This window comes from Anopheles arabiensis, chromosome 2, assembly GCF_016920715.1.
Source record: "Anopheles arabiensis isolate DONGOLA chromosome 2, AaraD3, whole genome shotgun sequence".
Taxonomy (NCBI): domain Eukaryota; kingdom Metazoa; phylum Arthropoda; class Insecta; order Diptera; family Culicidae; genus Anopheles; species Anopheles arabiensis.
In genome coordinates this window covers 18859419-18879087 of record NC_053517.1, presented here as the reverse complement: position 1 = coordinate 18879087, position 19669 = coordinate 18859419, and the positions used below count along the sequence as shown (strand labels likewise).

The window sequence follows — 19669 nt, the reverse complement described above, 5'->3', positions numbered from 1 at the left end:
CGAGACAACGATGCAAATATTGAATAATTCATCGTTCGGAAAAATTAAACATCTTTCCCGCCACACCGTGGTACACGGGGTTAGGCTGTTTTTTGTTTAGTTACAGTGTACGAATCGTTTGAACAAGGCTTCGAAACTGGCAGCACAGATGCGGTTCAAGGGTATGCCAATTCCTCTCCCCCCAGTAGCCCAGTGAACTCTTGCTGCACCGAGAGACATCATATCTTTCCCTCTCGTCTGAAAAGCCAATCGCAATGGCAACCATTTAGGCGCGTTGCGTTTTTTCGGGCGCCAGCCCAGTCCGTTTTCCGGCGCACAGTTTTGTGGGTTATGTTTACTAAACACCCAGCAACTCGAAGCACGAGCTCAAGCGCACACGGTCAAGCTTCTTGGGGCTTGAAGGGATGAAGATGCTGTTGTGTTTTTCCTTCTTGTGTGAGACTCACATCTGCTCGTTTTTCTTCCACACACTCACACAGAGTGAGTGAAAACGATGCAAGCGCATTGGGAAATGGATGGCGCGCCGTTTCTGGGCCGTTTAAATACAGGGTGCGCAAAGGTACAACGCGTGTGTGTGTGTGTGTCTGTAGCGATTGGTTGGAATGTTTTGTGTCAGCAAATTGATTTGGCCGGCCGGCCGGGGGGATGTATCACGATCTTTCTTCTACCTACATGACGGTGGATTGCGTTAGGGTTAATCCATCGCGCAACTTCATCCATCTGGGAAGGTGTGGAAATGTGGCAAACGTTAAGCAAAAGCATTTCCATGCCAGCTCTGCCAATAAGATAATCCACGCAAAGCTTTCATAACGCTTGTTTTTAAACATTGAGCTATTCTTGTAAGACGACAGTCAGGTCTTGTTTTATGTCTCATTTACAATTATTTCTCCATCAAAATACACAGCTACAATCAATCGTTTTTCTTTCCTTTCCAATTTTCCGCCGCATAGACACCCTTTTTTGCGACAGTTTTGTATTTGCATATTTGCAAACGCTGCACTATAGTTGTTTGCCAGATCATCCCTCCAATGCAGCGGCCATGCCTTGGATGGGAAAATATTATGAATAAAATTATTCATACAAATTTCTTCTCCAACCGTCACCGGAGATCACATCAGCGCGCGACTGTCTTAGTCACAAATGTTCGTGCTTATCTTGTATCTTTTGGCGAGTTTTTCTTTCTCTCTCGCGCTCTCGCTCTCTCTTCTTTACCATTGCGCCATTATAATGAGACCCGGGAAGCTTTATTTTTTGGGGAGAGGACGCATTATGATTGAATAGGGCAACTTTTGTTCCCGATTTGCTGTATGATCACCATTTGCCAGCCGCATTCCCAACCGAAGTGCCATTTCCCACGGCGAGGAAACCCGTTCCCCTGCCAACGCTGGTCAATTAAACGGTTTTGTGGTGAAATAGTTATAAACGAGCATGGATGACACACGAAAGTGAACGCAGGGGCTAATACAAAAAAAAAAGAACGAAGGGTCGATGACGAAGAAAAGTGAGCGAAACATGGAGGGGGGGACGAAAATGAGGCGTTTTTTCTCTTTCTCTCTTGCCTTCACACTCCCCATGCAAACGGCACGGCTCCAAACAAGATGCGATGTATTTTACGAGATTATGAGCGATCACCGAGGGCGAGAGATGGCCGTCATTCTTCTGTGGCCATAGCCGGCATGCGATCAGCTTTGTAAAATATATGCGGCTACATTACGCCCGCCCGGTGGACCCGGTGTGTTGCATAAGAATGGAGATGATTCTGCGTGACAAAAAAAAAAAAACAGAAACGATCCAGCGGCCACGCTGCCATTCGCTGCCGAAATGCGAAAGTAAAATAGCAAACGAGGATATTACCCGCGTGCCTGAGCGTAAGTGTCGGGGGGTTGTTATCGGTATAAAGCAATTACAAACGCCTGCGTTGTTTGTGCCGGTGGCGATCGCTAACCATGGCGTCGTGATCTATTCCCCGCCAAGACCAGGGCGATTAAAGTCATTGGGTACGATTCACACTTTTACGATGGTCCTCCCACCGGGGCGCATCGCAAAACGGATGACATTTATTTGGCACAGCCGTTGTAAAGGTTTTGCACAACGGTGCGCGTTGTGCGTTTATGGTACCGTGGGTGTAAAATACACGTCCGAAGGAGAAGTTGTAAAGAGCGCGGCTACAAAACGGAACGTAATAAAACACTTTTTTTGCTAGGTTTATAGCAAAACCAGCAATAACTTTGCTAAGTAAATATATAGCTTTATAGTCCCCCGCGTGCAAATAGTTGAGCACCACTGGGAAAATATGGACAGGTCATTTTCTGTTAAAACAGCTGTTCCAAAGAGAGAAGAGAAGCTGATCCTTTTCCAAGACTTCATGTTACGGCGAGTAGAAAACTAATAAGAAGACATCCACCGCGAGATTCGAACTCAGGAACAACCAGCACTCACATAGCTTTAACGTCGACAACGGCACACGGCTACCCAGTACAGTCTAATCATGAGGATCTATGTGATGCTTTTGTTCAGCAGTCGCACCATAAAACAACCATTTGCGGTCTTCTCAAACGGATTTACATACCAAATGACGAAAATAAAACACCCGCAACTATTCAACAACTCTCGCAACAATGTATTCTATCAACTAAATAAATTAACCTCTATGTTTACGCCACCGTGTGTGCAGCTGCATTCCCGCTCACGCGAACTGCTTCGCCGGCTGGAGCTTGGTCGTGGCCAAACCGGCCGTCGACGGTCTTGCAAAGCCGGCCACACTGAACAGCGCCGGTGAGCGTTTGTACTGCGCGGACGTTTTCGTGAACGCCAGCGGCACGGAGTACGCGATCGTATTGTACCCGGGGGCGGTGGCCGACGGGCCCGACGGAAGCTGCCCCAGCGCGAGTGGTTGCGCGTGCGGGAAGGATGCGCCGTGTCCTGCTGGCCCGGCCGGCTGCAGGATGGTCGTGTGGAGCGGGTTCACCGGGTACACTGGAACTGCACCCTGCTGGTAGAACTGCACCGGACGTGGCTGCTGGTGATGCAGCTGCCCGTGATGGACCGCCGGGTACGCGTGGGGTGCCAGTTTCGTGGTGTACAGTGGCGTTTTCGCAAGCTGCAGCGAGGACGGTACGTACGAGTCGAGCAGGCTAGTGGGTGGCCGCTGCTGTACGCCAAAGTAGTTCAAGATGCCGTTGTTCGGATGCGCCAGGGAAGGATAGTGAAGCTGTTGCTGGGCCCCGGCGTACGAGTGTCCGTGCGGCTGTACGTACGTAGGGTAGTGCAGCTGGTGCGGAGGTTGTTGGTGGTGATGAAACTGCTGGTGGTGGTGATGGCCCGTAAAAGGTCTGCCGGTGACGGGGTGGTGTACCTGTGCGCCACCAAACTGAAACACAGAACCATCGCCGTGCTGGGGCAGCTTATTCGATTGGAGCGGTGGAAGGTCGTGTGAGTAGTAGACCGGCTGCTCCACGCTCTTCACGATGGAAAATTCGGCCGACGGAGATTGATGCCGGGGTGGAGCTGGGGTAGAGGATGCGGCGTATACGACATCGGGTTGCGCCGTAGGCTGGACCGTCGCCCCGGTGGCTGGGGACTGTGCTCCAGTTTCACCGTGAGAGTAGGTTTGGATGTGATTGTCCGGGTCGTTGACATACGCGGCCAGCTGCTGGGCGGAATGGGGCGTTGCCGGCGATGAGGGCGGTGTAATCGATGGCAGGGCTGGCCCGGTCGGGGCAGCTGGCGCGTGCGGTGCTTGCTGCTGCTGCTGCTGTTGCTGGAAGTATGGTGTCGGAATCATGATATAAGCTCTGGAAGAAAAAAAAGAAAACAACCCGAAAACCGGGAAAATTAATATCCTATTTTGGGGGCTCGCCTTTGCATAACGGCAACCAACACGAAGACAGGAGTTGGAGTAATTAAATTTGCGTTTTATCGTGTATAGTGCAGAAGGGATTGTGCTTGTTGTGTGGACAAACAGCTTCATCGTGACCGCCAGCAACATACCTCAAGATGCAGTGGAGCAAATCTTAACCGGATATTCAAATTCGTCTGTCATCTGGCACAATCTGTTACAATGGAATGAATCTTTCGCCTCTCGCCGACTGTTGAAATCCCATCAAAACCCATCAAAAGTAAAAAAAGGCGACGCTACAACCTGCCGCATCGCGTCTCGATCGCAGGAAAGAAACGATCTTCAAACCGAGCGATCTGAAAGCGGGCGCCTGTGAATTACGTCACCCGGTTGGATTCCGCCCCGAGAAAGAAAGAGTGTGTGTGTGTGTCCGTCCATTATGAACGGCATGAATGTAGACCATGAAACAGATAAGTGCAACCTGCTCGATGCAGATGCACTGGCGTCGGTTATATCGCACAAAGCTAAGAGATGCGGTTGTGGCATAAGGCAGGAGAGGGAAGAGACACACACAACAACAAAAAAACGGTTGTTCAAGATAAGAGGAAGCGCCGACCATCGGAGCTGACATAAAATCGTAGTAGTAACTTTTGCGAAACCAGACCGCAAAACAAACCCAAAAAACAACCTACAACCACCAGTGAGTGTGTCGTTCCTTCTTCTTGCCGCAAAGTCTTAAAAATGGCAATAATTAGAGCAGACACACGGGCCCAGAGGCTGTAATTGCAAACTTTTAATTACTCTCCTCCACCCCGGGCCCAGAGCGAGGGAGAGAGAGAGAGCGAGCGAGATGAGACGGGCACGATTACCGACACCGCCTACCGACGCATCTGCATAAAGCTGTGTTCACGCTGTCCCACCACTAACCGCAAACGAATCGAGGAAGAGTTTGTGGACGCTACATTAAATTAGTGTTTGGAAGACAAAACCCTTCCCTTTTCTTCTCGCTTGGGCTTTTAATTATTCAAAGACCTGAGAGGGAACGTCTACACTCTCCTACTATGTGAACGTTCTCAGCCTGTAAAAGCTCGACTGGAACCCTCCGCATTCAGATGAGCGCATAAAATGTAGCAAATAAATTGCGATTAGCCAGTGGTTGCAAATTTTTGAATGCTTTTTATCCACTTAGCCAAATTCAAAAATGCTCCACATGTCATAACAGCGCGCTGCCGTTTGTCACATTGATTTACGCTTGCTTACTACTGAGGTTAAGTAACCACACTATTCGGAACTGCTATTGCGTGCAATTGTGTTTACTCCCGGCACCGTGACGATTGAGTCAAAGCACACGTCAAAGTGCCATCAGACACTGGGGCTTAAGGAGCTTAAGTAGCCAGCTACCCAGGCGCGATCGTTCCAGCGCACAAGTAGAACAATGATGTTACTTTCTTGCACGCTTACTATCCAGCCGCTTATAAAGCTAAAAGTGTCAACACACTACACTACTGACACTCTGCCCACCCTAGTTAACAGTAAGTGGCTTCAAATGCATGCCAAAGCACACACACACAGAGTAGGATGGGTGACAGTGTGACAAATCAGCTCATTCGTTAGCATAACAAAAAATAAACACCAAGAAGGGTGGAGTGAGTTTTGCTAATGAAATTACACCAACGGCGCCTACAATTTGGCGCAATGCTGCACTCCACCGTAACGCCCCATAGCGACATGCTTCCATTGTGTGCATGGTGGCTCGATTATGCTGCCGGTCCGATCATAAACGCCCGGCACGGCACCGTGTTCCGTTCATCGCTCCTCTGCACACACACTGAAAGCGAACGAGCGCACGCGCAAAGACAACAGAACGAATGCGGAGAGGTGCCAGTTAGCACCTTGCGCAGCGCCACGGATTCCCCCTAATGATATCAACAACCGGGGCCACAGGTTGAGTCCGCATCGGTGCCTCGCCTGCGTGCGGTGGCGGCACATCGCCGCGCTGGTGCTATTTATTTTATGATCATCGTTTTTCCTCATTTATGGTGCAATCGCAATCGGGTGGATGCAAACTCCCCCCTTTGCAGCCTGCCCCAGGGGGGTTAAGGGCAATTATGGATAATTTGGTAAAAAAAATGGAGCCGATCTTTCGTCGCTGTCTGTTGCCCAGCCCCCCGTGGGCGCTTGGTTGCCGCCGATCGGTTTCCTTTCGCTTTCGGGGAAAAGGTTTCCACTGCCCACTAAACGATTGGGGTTATTATTTTCCGCTACGGGGAGGAAATTAGCCACTTTTGTAACGCATCCGTTGGGTGGGAGAGCTGTGGACGATGATGCTTTTTTGTCTGTGTTGAACTATTAATCAACTTTACCCACATTCATTGTTCGTGCTGATTTCAAATAAACGCGCGCACCCGATGTGTAACTTTCCTCTTTATTGCGCTCGTTGCGTAACGCGGCGACTGGTGCGACTAATTTTTCATCAATCTACCAAAATCACTCCGCCGCATCGATCGATGCTCCCAATCTGTCACTCTTTGCATCTCTGTTCAATAAAAAAACACGAACAAAAACACGTCAATATGAAACCATTGGCTTCCTCCTTCTTTCAACATGCTCATCTTCCTAAATGGCACCCAAAAACACACACACACCAGTGGACAAATCATGCGCCACCGAAACAAATAAGCAGCCCGCAGTGTGATTTCACAAAGCGAAGGAAAATATGAAGCGCTAAACTAAGAAAAAAAACATCCCCAACCCATCACCAGCAATAAATCGATTTATGGATGCGACGAGTGAAGCAAATCTCACACGATAAATGACTTGCCATTTTTCTCGAACCGACTTCTTCTCTGCCTGTTTTTCTGCTTTCCTTTCAGCCGCTACCCTGTTTCGCCCTATCGCGTCCAAAAAGCCACCTTTGCCGATCGAGAGTGAAATGCGATCGATCAATCAAAACGCAAACCCGCAATACATGCCGCCTGATCGACTTCAAATCTGGAGGAGGTGCAACAGTCGCATTACCTTTCTCTCTCTCTTTCTCCCTCTCTGGACTCTCTCTCTCTCTACTAGCAGCCCGCCTTAGGTACTTTTATGACCGGTGTAATAGGGTGCTTATGGTACACTCGAAGGATCATAAATAAAACCCTCTTCGTACACTCGCTACTGAAACGGGAGCGTTAGCAAACTGACCGACCCGCCAGCCAAGAGAGGATATATCAGGCTGACCTGAAGCGAAAGGATTGGAAAGTGTAATAGCATCGGATCGGAACGCGTTACGCAATAAAAGGAAAGGATAAATTGCGTCCATCTACTACCCTTTTGCAATAGTGAGTGCGTATTAAATGGAACCCCCGTAATCCGTTGAATCCCTCATCCAAAAGTGTCCGTTGAAGTTAAATGCTTTTTGTTTTCCAAAAAGCACGCAATCATTCGACAAGGCACGTCGTCGGCTCAAACGTCAATCATAAATTGTGGCAAAAGTGAACGCGTGTACCGACAAACAAACAAAAAACAATGAGCAATTAGTTTTCATTTATCAACGCGGTGTAGTTTAATTGATGAAATAATTACTGTCCGTACTGATCGCACGCAGCCGGCCGGGGAAAGTGAGCCATCAAAAAGCCCTTCATGGTGGTCCAGAGCATGAGCCCCGTCGATGGTTGTAATTTTTACATTTTAGAAATTTGTTTACAGTGAACATATCATATTCCACCGTTGGCGTTTTGTGACGTCGTCTCATTAACATTACCCGTTAGGGAGGGGAACCGGTTTCGCTCTTGCTTGCTTCAGCTGTAGCGCACAATTGCTGATTTGTCAATAGTTTATTTTATTCCCGCAATAAAGTTTTAATACGCAGGGAACGGAGACGCCGGAAAGGCATTCGCAACGTAAAACGCAATAAACTGCAAACTGTCGTACGGGCTAATGTGATGATACGAGCAGTAAATTATGTTCCTAATGACACGCTCGAAAAAAAAAAATCCGGTCCATTGCATAATTGCTTCTGAAAGTTAGGACCAGTTACAAAAACACAGTGTTAAACATTCTACTTATGTTGTGTGAAATAACAAACTCCGTACAGCAATTGTGTTACCTGCAAAAGGGTTATCGTACACATGTACTTATCATGTTCAAACACATTTTCCTTCCCCGATTTTCCATCTTTTGACAAAGGCGCGCATTGTGCACAGCTCCACACAGAGACGCCTGCCAGACAAATATTTATCATTGTCGATCTGCAACATTACGCACCAAAGCAGACCTTCTTCACCTTCGCTCAAGAGCATGGGAAAATATTGACTTTACACGAGGCAGCAAAAGCAGCCGATGCTCCTGCCAGGCTGGCAGTGATGCAATTGATCGCTTTGCATGGGGATCGTGTACACGGCATGGTTATTTAAAAAGCAATTAAACGTACCGCACTGCAACCAATGTGGTCGTGGTGCTTAATGTGGCCACTAGTTTTTACTTGCTGTGAGAAAAAAATGACGACGATGGCGATAGCAGATTTATGATCACTGGTAATGCCAAAACGGATATTTCCCGCAGATTCGGAAACAGGAAATGGCACGTAATTGGGAAACACATACACATTTTGTCACGCGATGAGCACACTGTTACAGGAAGTAGCGCGAATGATCTTGAGCAATTTTGTAATCTTGGTGAGCAAAGGCTAGCGCAATTTTACTGTCAAGGATATTAAACAATAATATTTTATTCGCTTGCCAGGAAAGAGATAGAGGTAAATTTAAAATCCATTACGATGATATCGAACGTGTGTTTAATGGCGCTTAGCAAGCTCTACAGCACGCAACATAATTCGATTGTCCGACCTCGCACCAGCAAAGCTAAAATCAATCACTCTACCATTTTTAACCCTACCAGAAGGGTTTGCTAAAACGCTTGCGTGACAATGGCCTGCTGGCACGACCCATACAGCACACACTTACTGTGAATTTTGTGGCAGGATGTGTAGCAGCTGTTGGGGCAGACTGTTGTCGGCCGCATACTGTGGCAGCGGCTGGGGCCGGGCCTGCACATACACGTACTGCGGCTGCGGCGTCAGATACGGGGAGGCCGGTGCACCTCCACCGATGACGGGCTGCAGCAGTGACTGACGGGACGGCACCGTATAGGTGGAATGCGCCTCGTGCACCTGTGGCACTCGTTGCTGTGGCTGCTGCTGGAGGAATTGAAGCGGCGGCTGCTGCTGCGGAATGCTGACGTATTGTTGCGGCACAGCGTGATCTAAAACAAGCGAGCGAGAGAGATAAATTAGCATCAGATGTATGTGTCGGATAGTTCCGATCGATCCGAATATCGGAGATCGATCTGCCCACGGATACCTTTCGAGTAGGTGAGCGTCTGGGTCGGGGCCGGAAGTGGCGTCACGTATTTGACCGAGCTGTGCGTACCGGCCGTACTGCCCGGATGGTGCTGTATCTGCACGGTGTAGTGATTGTTGCTTTGGCTCGAGCTAGCTCCGTGCTGCTGCTGCTGCTGTGCGATCGCTTCCTTTTTGAACACCTGCCGCTCGCTGTTCAGATTGTCCCGCTCGATGTCTTCCAGCTGGGTCGGCCGGTTCCCGGGCGGTGGATCGTGATCTGCGGCCACTAGCCACGGTGCCTGCAGCAGCAGACACGCTCCGATCCAAACTATCCAATTGCAGCGTATCTGGAACAAAACACAGAGAGCGAGAGAGAGACAGTGAAAACGCAACGAAATTAGGCGAGCAAATACACACACAGAAAAAGCTTTGCTTAAAAACGGACACCGGATTGCATACTGTTAGGCGCAAACGCCTAGCGTGGCGAGCTTTTTACATTCGCAGCGCGTTTCATCATCATTTGAAGCGTTTTTTACTCAACGTGACCGGTGCCACAAAAGGAGACAACACTCCGCCAACATTCCTTATTCAATTTCCTCGCTTGCCCCACCTGCGCCCCCTTCGCATGGCACGTTAAATAGTGCATTTAAGGAGTGATTAGTGCGCGGATCCGGAGCGACCACAGCACGCCGCCATTGACACTGTGCGGGCGAACCGGTTAGCCCGACCAGTGAAGAGAATTGGAAAGCACCCGGGTACGAAGGCAAAAAGAAAGTGGAAAATTAAATAACACTCACTGCTGTAACTAGCCCGCAAGCAGAGCAATGACAACACAAGGGGAGAGAGAAGAAAAAAACGCACACAGGGGCACCGGCAGGCAAAACACGATCTTGGCGCGCTGTTATGGTAATAGACGGGTGGTGGACAACCTTCAGCCCGTGCACGGACGACGGATGGTGTGTAGTTCCGCTCCGGCTGTTGCAGGGTTAAAAGGAAAGAAACAAACTGGCAATGGTGATGCGACGCGGGGAAAAAAATAAACTACACCAATCACGGCACTAAGCTGGTGTTAAATCGCTACATCATTCGGATTGTCCACTCCGGCCGGAGGGCGGAGGGCGTACTGGAGGGCGATGCAGTGCGCGGCGGACAGTGATCAGGATAACGATGATGATCATTGGATGAAGATCGAGGTAGATGATGCGGCGGTTGTTTAGATGAGGGCGATTAGATTGCGTACCATTTGAAGGAGAGAGCTTATTAGTTAATCTAGACGTGCAATTTTTGAATTACTGGGTAAGGTGCGTTTTGTTTATGAGCGATGAGGTGAGACCACAATCACGCTGCACTCAATTAGTCTCTTTAGGTTCGTCTGGGTTGGGTCTGACAGGCTCGTAAAAAATAAAACATTTCCAAGCCGAGTCCCCCATCCATCACACCATGATGACTCCATTCCTGAATGCACACGCACTCAACATGATGTTGTGGCTATAGCAATCAAACCACTCGCCCCGCTAATTCTTGTAAAATATTGTGCTGCTTTCTTTTATTGTTCAACATACGCTTTTCATACGCGCCAGGCTCTGTGATGAAGCAATTCCATTCATGGTACACGGATACACACACACGGCTGCGTCGTAAAACACATTCCTTGCAGGCGATAACCAATTAAACCAACATAAAAACACAACACTTCCGGTGAGTTGGCTTTTTTGTTGTTTGGTTGTGCGTCACAGCTTCTACTCTTGCAGGGCCGCTCGGTGTGGCCACTTTTTGCCGTCGTACAGCCCTAGTGATTGAACATTGTTTCTTTCCTGTTCGGCTTGGTGGGACAGGCTGCCAGATTGCTACTTGCTGCGCCCTGTCCTGCCGGATGTCAACGCGGGATAGAAAGGCCACAGAAAAAGGGAGCCCAACCCGGGTGCGTGTCATAATTCCGATAGGGCCGGTAGATTGTGAACCGTGAACGCCCTCAGCAGCCGCGGCTTCGTTAACGCAAATTTGGACGCGGGGTTTTCGTTGCCTTTCGACATCGACGACTCTTTCTCCACTTGTTGTACGTACAAGTATATGAGTGACAGTGTGGGCAGCGGTTTGCACGCGTAAGAACGGATGAACGGAAAATAAACAAAAGTTTCCATTTCACCAATTTCGACAGAAAATGAAAGCAAAGCGGGTGAAACATAAAATTAAACAAAAAGCGAGCAGGTCTGGCGAATAAAAAACCCACACACACACAAACGAAACCGACAAGCTGACAAGTAACATTAACAGCACAACATAAAACCATCCCGGCGTTGGACGGAAACATGTGGGAAAGAGATCCGAAAATGCATGACGGGCGCAGTATCAGGAAGGGCATGATTTCGGCAAGCGGTACGAAAGGTACTGCACACTCGGTCACGAACCACTGTTTAGATCAGTTCACTTGTAAAGAAATTACCCACCGCACAGCAAACAGGTCTTTCGGTGCTCTCCCACTCTACATTCATGATTGAGCCAAATAAAAATAAAAACCACAATAAAGGACATAAACTACCAAAACCGGCCGATTTTTTTTCCTTCAAAAGCACACGCAAAGTTATCGTTGAGCGTCGGCTTACCCCACCGGTGGATTGGTAAGCAATGCATGCATGGGAATGCCGATCGTTCTGCAAGCTGAAAGAAAGCACGTAAAGCTCTGCACGCTGCTCGGGAGTATTATTACGATTAAATGCTGTGAGAAGCAGAGGAGAATCGAAACCATTTTACTCTTAATCCAAGGTCTCCTTCGAAACGATCGTGGATGGCAGCGAACACAAGAGAAAGGACGTCCACCAAGGACGTTTAAAGGTTTTGGCTCGAGTGACTTTAAGTGCGGACACTGCGGGCAGCATCCAATACACGGGAAGGTAAATGAAGGCCATCATGTGGCTTATGATAGTGATTGTGTAAAGTAAGAAGCATTTTACCTTAAAATAGGGATTATTATTATTGCACGTTCATTATTTGTACTGACAACAATCACGCTTTCCAAAGGCTACAGGAATTATTGTGTAATCATTCCGTAACATATCACGAAGAACGCGTTTTACCCATTTGATAAACATCACACCAAATTGCACCGCAATTTTTAGGATCCATTTACCTTTTACCAACAGCTGTGGTGACGGGCTGGGGAACTGCAACAGCATTCTCCCGTAAGCTTTGTTTAACATTCCAGCACCAGCTTCACTATGTTCGCATTATGAATTATAGATTTCACACCGGTGGTACCACACCAAAAATGGTCGATAAATTTTACTTCTCCCTCCCCTGCAACACTGATCCCGGCACCGCGGGATCATAGGTCAAACCGGTGGCCGAACCGAGCGGTAGGTGATAAGGATACGCAAGGTCCGAATCGATCAGCCGGCCGAGTGCAAGAATGCGCACCGATCGGAATCGGACCAACTTTCACTTTCACGGACAGCAGGAAGAGAAGAAAAAACAGCAACAAAACCAGCAGGGAAGAAAATAAAATCCGTACCAACAGAAGCCGACGCTTAAATAACACCTACCGAACGTGTGTGTGTGTGAGTGCGAGAGAAAGAGAGAGGGACCGAGGTCAGCAAACAAAAATACCGCAGCGAATTCGCTCGTTATTTCTGGTGTTTCGATACAGGAATTACGAGCCACCGCGCTCTGGCCAGTCAATCGATCGCTCGTGTTTCGCTCTTATCTTGAGCTCCAAAAGGAGGGGGGGTTGTAGGACAGGGCTACTTTGCTGACACTCCAACCCCTCACTCGCACCCGTCAACCGATCTTCCGATCTTTGTCTTCCCTTTCGTTCGGAGGCGCTTGCGGCAGGTGAGTTTGCTTCTAATGTCCACCAGGTGGAAAAGCGGCTTCAACTATTTTGCCGCAGTTTTGTACACGACATAGCCACCGTCGTACAACATGCGCAAACGAGCTCCAAATGCTACGACGGGGTTTGTTGCCGACTTTACTCTGATTTTGTTTGCTAAACTCCACTGCGCACCAGTGCAGTGTTTTATTTTGCGATTTTATTATTGCGCTTGTGGTCGCGCTGTGGTTTTATCGCGCGCTTTGGTTTGTGTACATGTTTTTTCCCCTCCTCGCTCTCTCTCTCTTCGCCGTTGACCATTTCCATCACTGTCTGTCCGAAACCTGTCCACGGGCTGTCCAAGACCAGACTGGCCGGGTCCGCGTTACGATAGGGGAAGGCAGGAAAGATGCAGGAAGGAAATGCAGCTTTGTCGCTTGAACTCCTGGATCACCGAGCGAGTTAGACGGAGGACCGGTCAGCTAAGAAAGTGGATCCGACGCACTGTGAAGTAATTTTTATGATCACAGTTTTGCAATAATCGCTCCACATTTCCTCATTCTCTGCCTTTTCTTTATCTTTTTTGCTTTGCGAAACGTTTGGGGGTAGGAAGCGGGCAGTTGCTGTCACCTGTCCGGAGATCCGGACTGGACCGCACAACACAATGTTGCGCGCTTCGGTTTAACCGGAGAGGATTTTTTTAAAGGTACACTGCCAACTGCCCACATCGCTTAGGACAGGTTGCATTTTAATGGATTTACGCGCTCCAGCACGGAAATTGGTCGAGCTTATGATAAGCCCCAACTCTCACTTTCTAGAGTCCCTAGAGTATGCAACAAAAGAGGCATTGAAGACATCACTCTTTCCTTTACATGTTCCCAAATACGATTAATGACTGCCGTTGCTATCGTGCAACAAATTGCAAATATCGTTCGCAATAAGAATTAGCAGCAGCAGCGGCAGTAAGAACAAAAAGCGACCATAATTAACCCCGTAGACAAAAGGCAATACGCTCATTAGTGTCACCGGTACCGGTAAAAGTGAACCGTTTTTTTGTTGTGTTGGTGCCATGTAAAAGCCACAGTGCATTAAAAAAGTAACCACGTTTGGCTAACGGTTCGTGCTATTAATCATTACAACAACCACCACCACGGAGCACGGAGACGATGAATCAACACATTCCTTCACTCAAATCTCAACATCTCACCTTCCGTTTGGATTCCATTTCATTTCCCTTTTTTTTTGCTTTCTTTCTTTCATCTCCGTACACAGCGATGCAGTGACGATTGAAACAGAGAAGAGACATTCATGGAAGTAACAACCTCAAGACACATAAACACGACTGATCACTCTGCAGAGAGTGAGAGCAAATAAACGCGAACCATTTAAATCGTTCAACTGTCTTTGCTCCGAAATGGGATGACCGTGCCGTCATCGACCGAGGCTGATGGGGGAGCGGGAAAGAAAGCAACCTCCAAGGACGGAACACGCAAACACGCAAATCGGCAAAACAACTAATTTCCCTTCGATTCGCGAATCGAAAGGGACGCGCCGCGGGTATCCTGCATTGACAGTTGGTGTTTAGCGTTTTTGTTCACCAGAGTGGGTCTACTTGATTGATTTAAACAAAAAAAAGACATTCTTCTCGTAAAAGCATTAGAGATATATAGAGAGAGGGAGAACTGAAAAGGAAGTTGATGAGTGCCTTCCAGCATACCTTTGTCCCCGTTAAGGGTCGGTCATTCTTTAGTAATATTGAGTTATGTGTATGAAAATACGAAAAACTGCCAGCATTTGTAATTATCTAAACTGCTCAATCATGCGTTGATTTGTCGTAAAAAAAAAGCTCCACTCCAAATAGGACGCATTCACACTCGGCACACTGTCACGAAGCACAAAAAAAAACAAATCGAGAGAACCAACGTTTAACTGCAACACAAAAGACTTCGATGCGCGCGTGAGAAAAAGTAGGCGACGAACCCCCAAACCAGCGGCCCGGGTTCGTACTGGGGACCGTTGGGTCTGTCCCCTCCGTCGCCTCTTCCCAACAATCACACGTTGAGCTTCAACGAGGCGCTTCTCGTCTGGTTTATTGATTCATTGCTCCGCAGTTGCATGCCGTAAAACCGTGCGCCGGAAGTGCATTTGATAAAGCGATAAAGAAAGACCAGCCAGGGACATTATTTAAATTTACATCCGCTCGACCGGGCTTCACCACCACCACCACAGGGGTTTTAAGGTGGGAAGGCTCCATGGCTCCAGCGGGGTTTAAGAGTAAGTGAGCATAATTTTTATTTCCATATGCAAAACGATTCTCCCACCCGTGCGGGGCGTCGTCCACTTACATGTCCGAGGGCGCTACCACGCGAGTCGCACCGGCAGTCCGTCAAGGAACTGGATTGAGCTGTCGAAGAAGCTCACCACATTACGCTAAAGCTTACGCGCCCTCCTCCCCCATTAATGGGCCGCTTTTCTTTTCCGATCCGTTCCGGAGAGGAGGGAAGAGGTGCTATAGTGCAGTACGGTGACAAAACGGGATGCTAAAAAAAAGTGTTTGCTCAAATTATACCAATCACCCGTGCGCATAAAAATGGTAATTGGTCAAACATTGTGCGGCCGCTCGTGACGCCAGGGGACACCGGACATCATGTCGGGTTTCCTTTTTTCCGTAGCCATTTTCTCTCCCTCTCTCTCTCCTGTGACAAATCCGTGAAAACCCCTCCATTCATGCCATTCGAGCGATCGATTCGGTGCACGCGGCCGGTGCTTATGAATGAGCAGCGCTGCCCAGACACGAGTGATCAAGCGATCAATGGTCCGGATCGAAGCGTACAGCCGCACAATGTGAATGGGCGGTGGGAATTGGAAAAGCGATGGAAACATAGTGAAGTGTGTGGGAAGTGTGATGGGCCGGACACTATTGGGACTGTTCGTTGCTCTGTCGGTTTCGATGCGGTTGCTCCGCCGGGTTGTTGTGTTTGTCCGCCACTTCCCACAACGAGCAGCAATTTGTTTGCTAAATACAACGAGGAAGATTTTCCTCATTTTTTCCACCCATTTCCTTCCCATCGCTTTGGCTTTGTGCCATAAGCCGCTTTATATACCACGTTTCCTGCACCTCAGCTTACACCTCTGCTGATCGAAAAATTGAACCATTGCCGGCTTAATAAGAACATATGAGCCGTCAAATTTGACTCTCCAGCCGCTGGAAACTCCCAAATTAGGTCCGGCAAAGTACCCGGATCGCCGCGAGGCCAACGATTCAGTCAACTAGCCAGTCAAGTAGTAAATTTTCCCTACTTTTTCTCTACTTTAATACTTCCTCCGCGCGAACGATACCGGGCTCAGAGGAGAGATTGTACATTTTAAACCAATGGGAAACTCATTTCGATTGTGTCCGGAATGGAAATGAGAGACATTAGCGATTGCTGATCGGATTGGTGTAATGTGTGGGTTTAGGCTTTAGATGTGGTACAAAAGGACACTCCACTCACTAATGCGTGTGTTTGTGCATGATGCAAGCATTGGACCAACTGGCCAGCCACAGAGTTCGTCCAAACTGGCACAGGACCAACTGCGGGACCGATTGTGTAATCGATTGCGTTTTCTTGCACCACGGGGAAGGTATTATTATTACCCGTTCCTCGATCCGTTCCCTCCGTCCCATCCAATTGGCTCGATCGCTCTACTTCACCCCAGCACAGCTCCTGTCTACGGAACGACCGGGGTCGTTTATCATGCCGGTGATTATCGATCGTAGATTATTAAAGTGAAAACGGAATGTGCGAACGAACTTGCGCTGGAGCGGAGTGGACTGAGGCTGGGGAGGAAGTCATGGCAAACATTGAACGACAACCAGACAACGCGAACGGTGTGTGTGTGTGTCGACAAAACGGAAGACATTTGTCGAAATGGTTTCAAAGTCTAGACGCAGCTTGAGCTGAACGAGTTGATTGAATGCGATTAATGCGTCGATCGCTGCTGCTTGGGGTCCCAGTGGGGGTGAAGAAATTGTTCAGAGATTGATGCTTTTGTCTCTACATTGCCGTCATGTTTATGAGCTTCATCATACAAAAAAATACCAATTAGATAGAATTATAGGGAAATTCCTAAAATTTTGCAAAATTTCAAACAACATTGTATGAACCATTTTCAATTTGTTGAGTTGAGTAGTTCATTTTAACTTAAACTATTTCAAGGACTAACATAAAATTTCTTTTATCATAATAGTACTGTAAGTAAAATGGACTTCTTCTTTTGCACAACAACCGTTATCGGTCAAGGCCGTGACTGTTCATCACCATTACTGGGCTTGGTTTTCAGTCACTTGTTGATTGCACATAGCAGGATAGTCTATCCTACCGTATGGAGGCACGTTCCATTCGGGGCTTGAACCCATGACGAGCATATGTTTTTGAGTCGTACGAGTTGACGATTCTACCACCAGACCGGACCAAGCAAGCCTGATATAAATAGGGTAAAATAGGCTGATCAATGTACTGTAGTATGTAGTTGGCTACTAAATAGGATAATCAATCCGATCACTTGCCACTTTATCAACTATTGTACCAACCAGCAAACATTACAATAATTTAAAAAAACACACTCAACACAAATTAATTAAGCTAACAGCCTTATTTCAACAAGTACAACAAACAGAAAAACCAAATCCTTTTTATGTAAACATAAAATCAAGACGAAGTGCTAACTATCGTTCACACAATTGCTAATAAATAAATTGCTACATATTATGCATAAAATACTCACCATTTTGATCACCATTAGAATGGCATTAAATAAAATGTCACACTGCTTCACTGTTTTTTATGGCTTTTTATGCGTTGTTTTCTAAAAAAAATAAACAAACAGAACACGTGAATTAACACTTGCGATACACTTTTTCCCGGTTTAGTCTGACGCCAGTTCAACAACAATTGGAATACAAGTTTCCCTCACTGTCCCCCTGGGAAACCACTTGAAATTCTGCACTATTTAGCCACGTTTTTGAAATATTACTGTAGCTCACAATCAGTCTATCAGCAATGTTAATGTACACTTTCGCAATGTTTGTACGATTTTAAATCACACTCACAGTACAATTCGATACTACGCCCCAATCGTTAAGGATCGCAAACTAACCTAAAACATGCACAGACAGCGCGCTTTGTCCAGCGCTCCCGCACAAACCGACCCAAATGGAGCAAAAAGCACGTGGTCGTTGGATTATGGTATTAAGTGCGCGCGGTTTGTTTATCGGTATTCGCAGCGTTGCAAGTTTGCAGCGGGCAGCAGCACGATTTTATCCCGCCAACCGAAGGCACCGAACTAAAACAGTCCGATAGGGTGCAGGGGCAATTTATATCCGTTCCGGCGCGCGCAAAACCACAAAACCGCAACCGTCACCGTCGTCGCCACCTGCGGCCCAAACCTGCCGGCACTGGAGGCTGGCAACGCTCGCGCCTATATTTGCTTCGCTCCGGTCCCCAGGTTTTGCTTTCGTTTTCATACACTTTTACTCTCCTTCGGCGGAGAACACAACACCGCGGTGTCTCTTTTGTCCAGTTTGTCCCATGCACACACGCCGCCATGTGGCTCGGAACAAGAAGGGCAGACACATGCAACCACACTCATGGCCCGCATGAGGGCAAGGTCTTTGGCGCGCGCTCTTTCTCTTAAGGTTGCACTGCGATACGTACGTTTGCACCGCGGTTGCTCTCTTTTGCTACCCCCAGGTGGATGGTGGATTGGCTGTCCACGATCTGTAGCACATGCCGGACGGTCTGAAACCCTTTTAGTAGCGTAATGTAGTACAACATATGTAAATTGGATATTTTTATAGACTTATTTTAATTTGATCATATTTCGAATGACCGAAAGAGCTTAGCTTTAGGTTGTTATCAATCATATTTGTTCAATGGAATTTAGTTAAGTCGATCTCACCTCATGCGCCATGCGCCATGTGGTCCTTCGAACCGGATCACCATGCAGCGAGGTAAGATTTGGTCCTTCGAACCGGTTCATATGAACCTTTAGCCCTACTCGCAGAGTCTACCATATCCATTTGGACTGCTGTATCGACCAGCTTTGTTGAGAAGATCACGTCATAATACTGACATCGAACTGCCGCGAACTTGAAAGAATGAAAGAGAGAATAACTGCAACGAAAATCAATCATTAGCACCTGTACGCATTTTCGCTTCAAGGGTTAATTCATACTTACTCCCATTTCTTCTCAACCAACCGGTCTCCGGGATTGTACTTTCTTCGCTCTCTGTCGCTCTCTTTCCACCGCCCGCCCGACCCCTTTTCATTGCATCCTGCAACTCCCTTGCGATTGCGTATTGTTTCCTTTCGTCCACCACTTCGTCATCTCATCGCAAACAGCTTCCAGCGCAGACAGGCTTCCCGCAGAAGCTGCCGCTCACGTTCCATTGGCATTGGCGCTCCGGGAGTTGAACCTCGCCCCTTCACCAGCCGGGGCGTTTGCTGTTGCTTCGGGACACTTGTTTGCACTGGTTCTGTGGGTTCCTGTCCGGACCCCTTTCCTTCCTCATCGGTCCATCGGCTCGGGATTCGATCGTATCGCCGCCGGCGGGACAGTCAACCAAGCGAAGTAGGGGAGAGAATAAGGGGGGTCTGTTCCGATTTTGCGTCGTTTTTTTGGGGTGCGTTTTGCCTTCCTCTCTCTCTCTTGCTCTTTCTC

At 48.0% G+C, this 19669-nt stretch overlaps 1 protein-coding gene across 1 annotated transcript; it reads right to left on the bottom strand.

Moving 5' to 3' along the window:
* Nucleotides 1-2597: 2597 nt before the first annotated feature.
* Nucleotides 2598-18277, bottom strand: LOC120897570 (ataxin-2 homolog). The gene is made up of 5 exons (XM_040302553.1): nt 18106-18277; nt 17734-17814; nt 9181-9508; nt 8785-9082; nt 2598-3794 (listed from the first exon to the last, which is right to left on the bottom strand). Exons 2-5 carry the CDS (start codon nt 17746-17748, stop codon nt 2687-2689), a joined length of 1749 nt encoding a protein of 582 aa, XP_040158487.1. The 5' UTR covers nt 17749-17814; nt 18106-18277; the 3' UTR covers nt 2598-2686.
* Between the last annotated feature and the right edge of the window lie 1392 nt (nt 18278-19669).

What these genes read in the sequence shown, in the direction of transcription:
- LOC120897570 (XM_040302553.1), bottom strand. An exon ending in GACGCTCACCTACTCGAAAG is followed by an intron (nt 9,083 to 9,180) that starts GTATCCGTGGGC and finishes CGCTTGTTTTAG; the next exon opens with ATCACGCTGTGCCGCAACAA. An exon ending in ATCCTGCCACAAAATTCACA is followed by an intron (nt 3,795 to 8,784) that starts GTAAGTGTGTGC and finishes TTTTTCTTCCAG; the next exon opens with AGCTTATATCATGATTCCGA.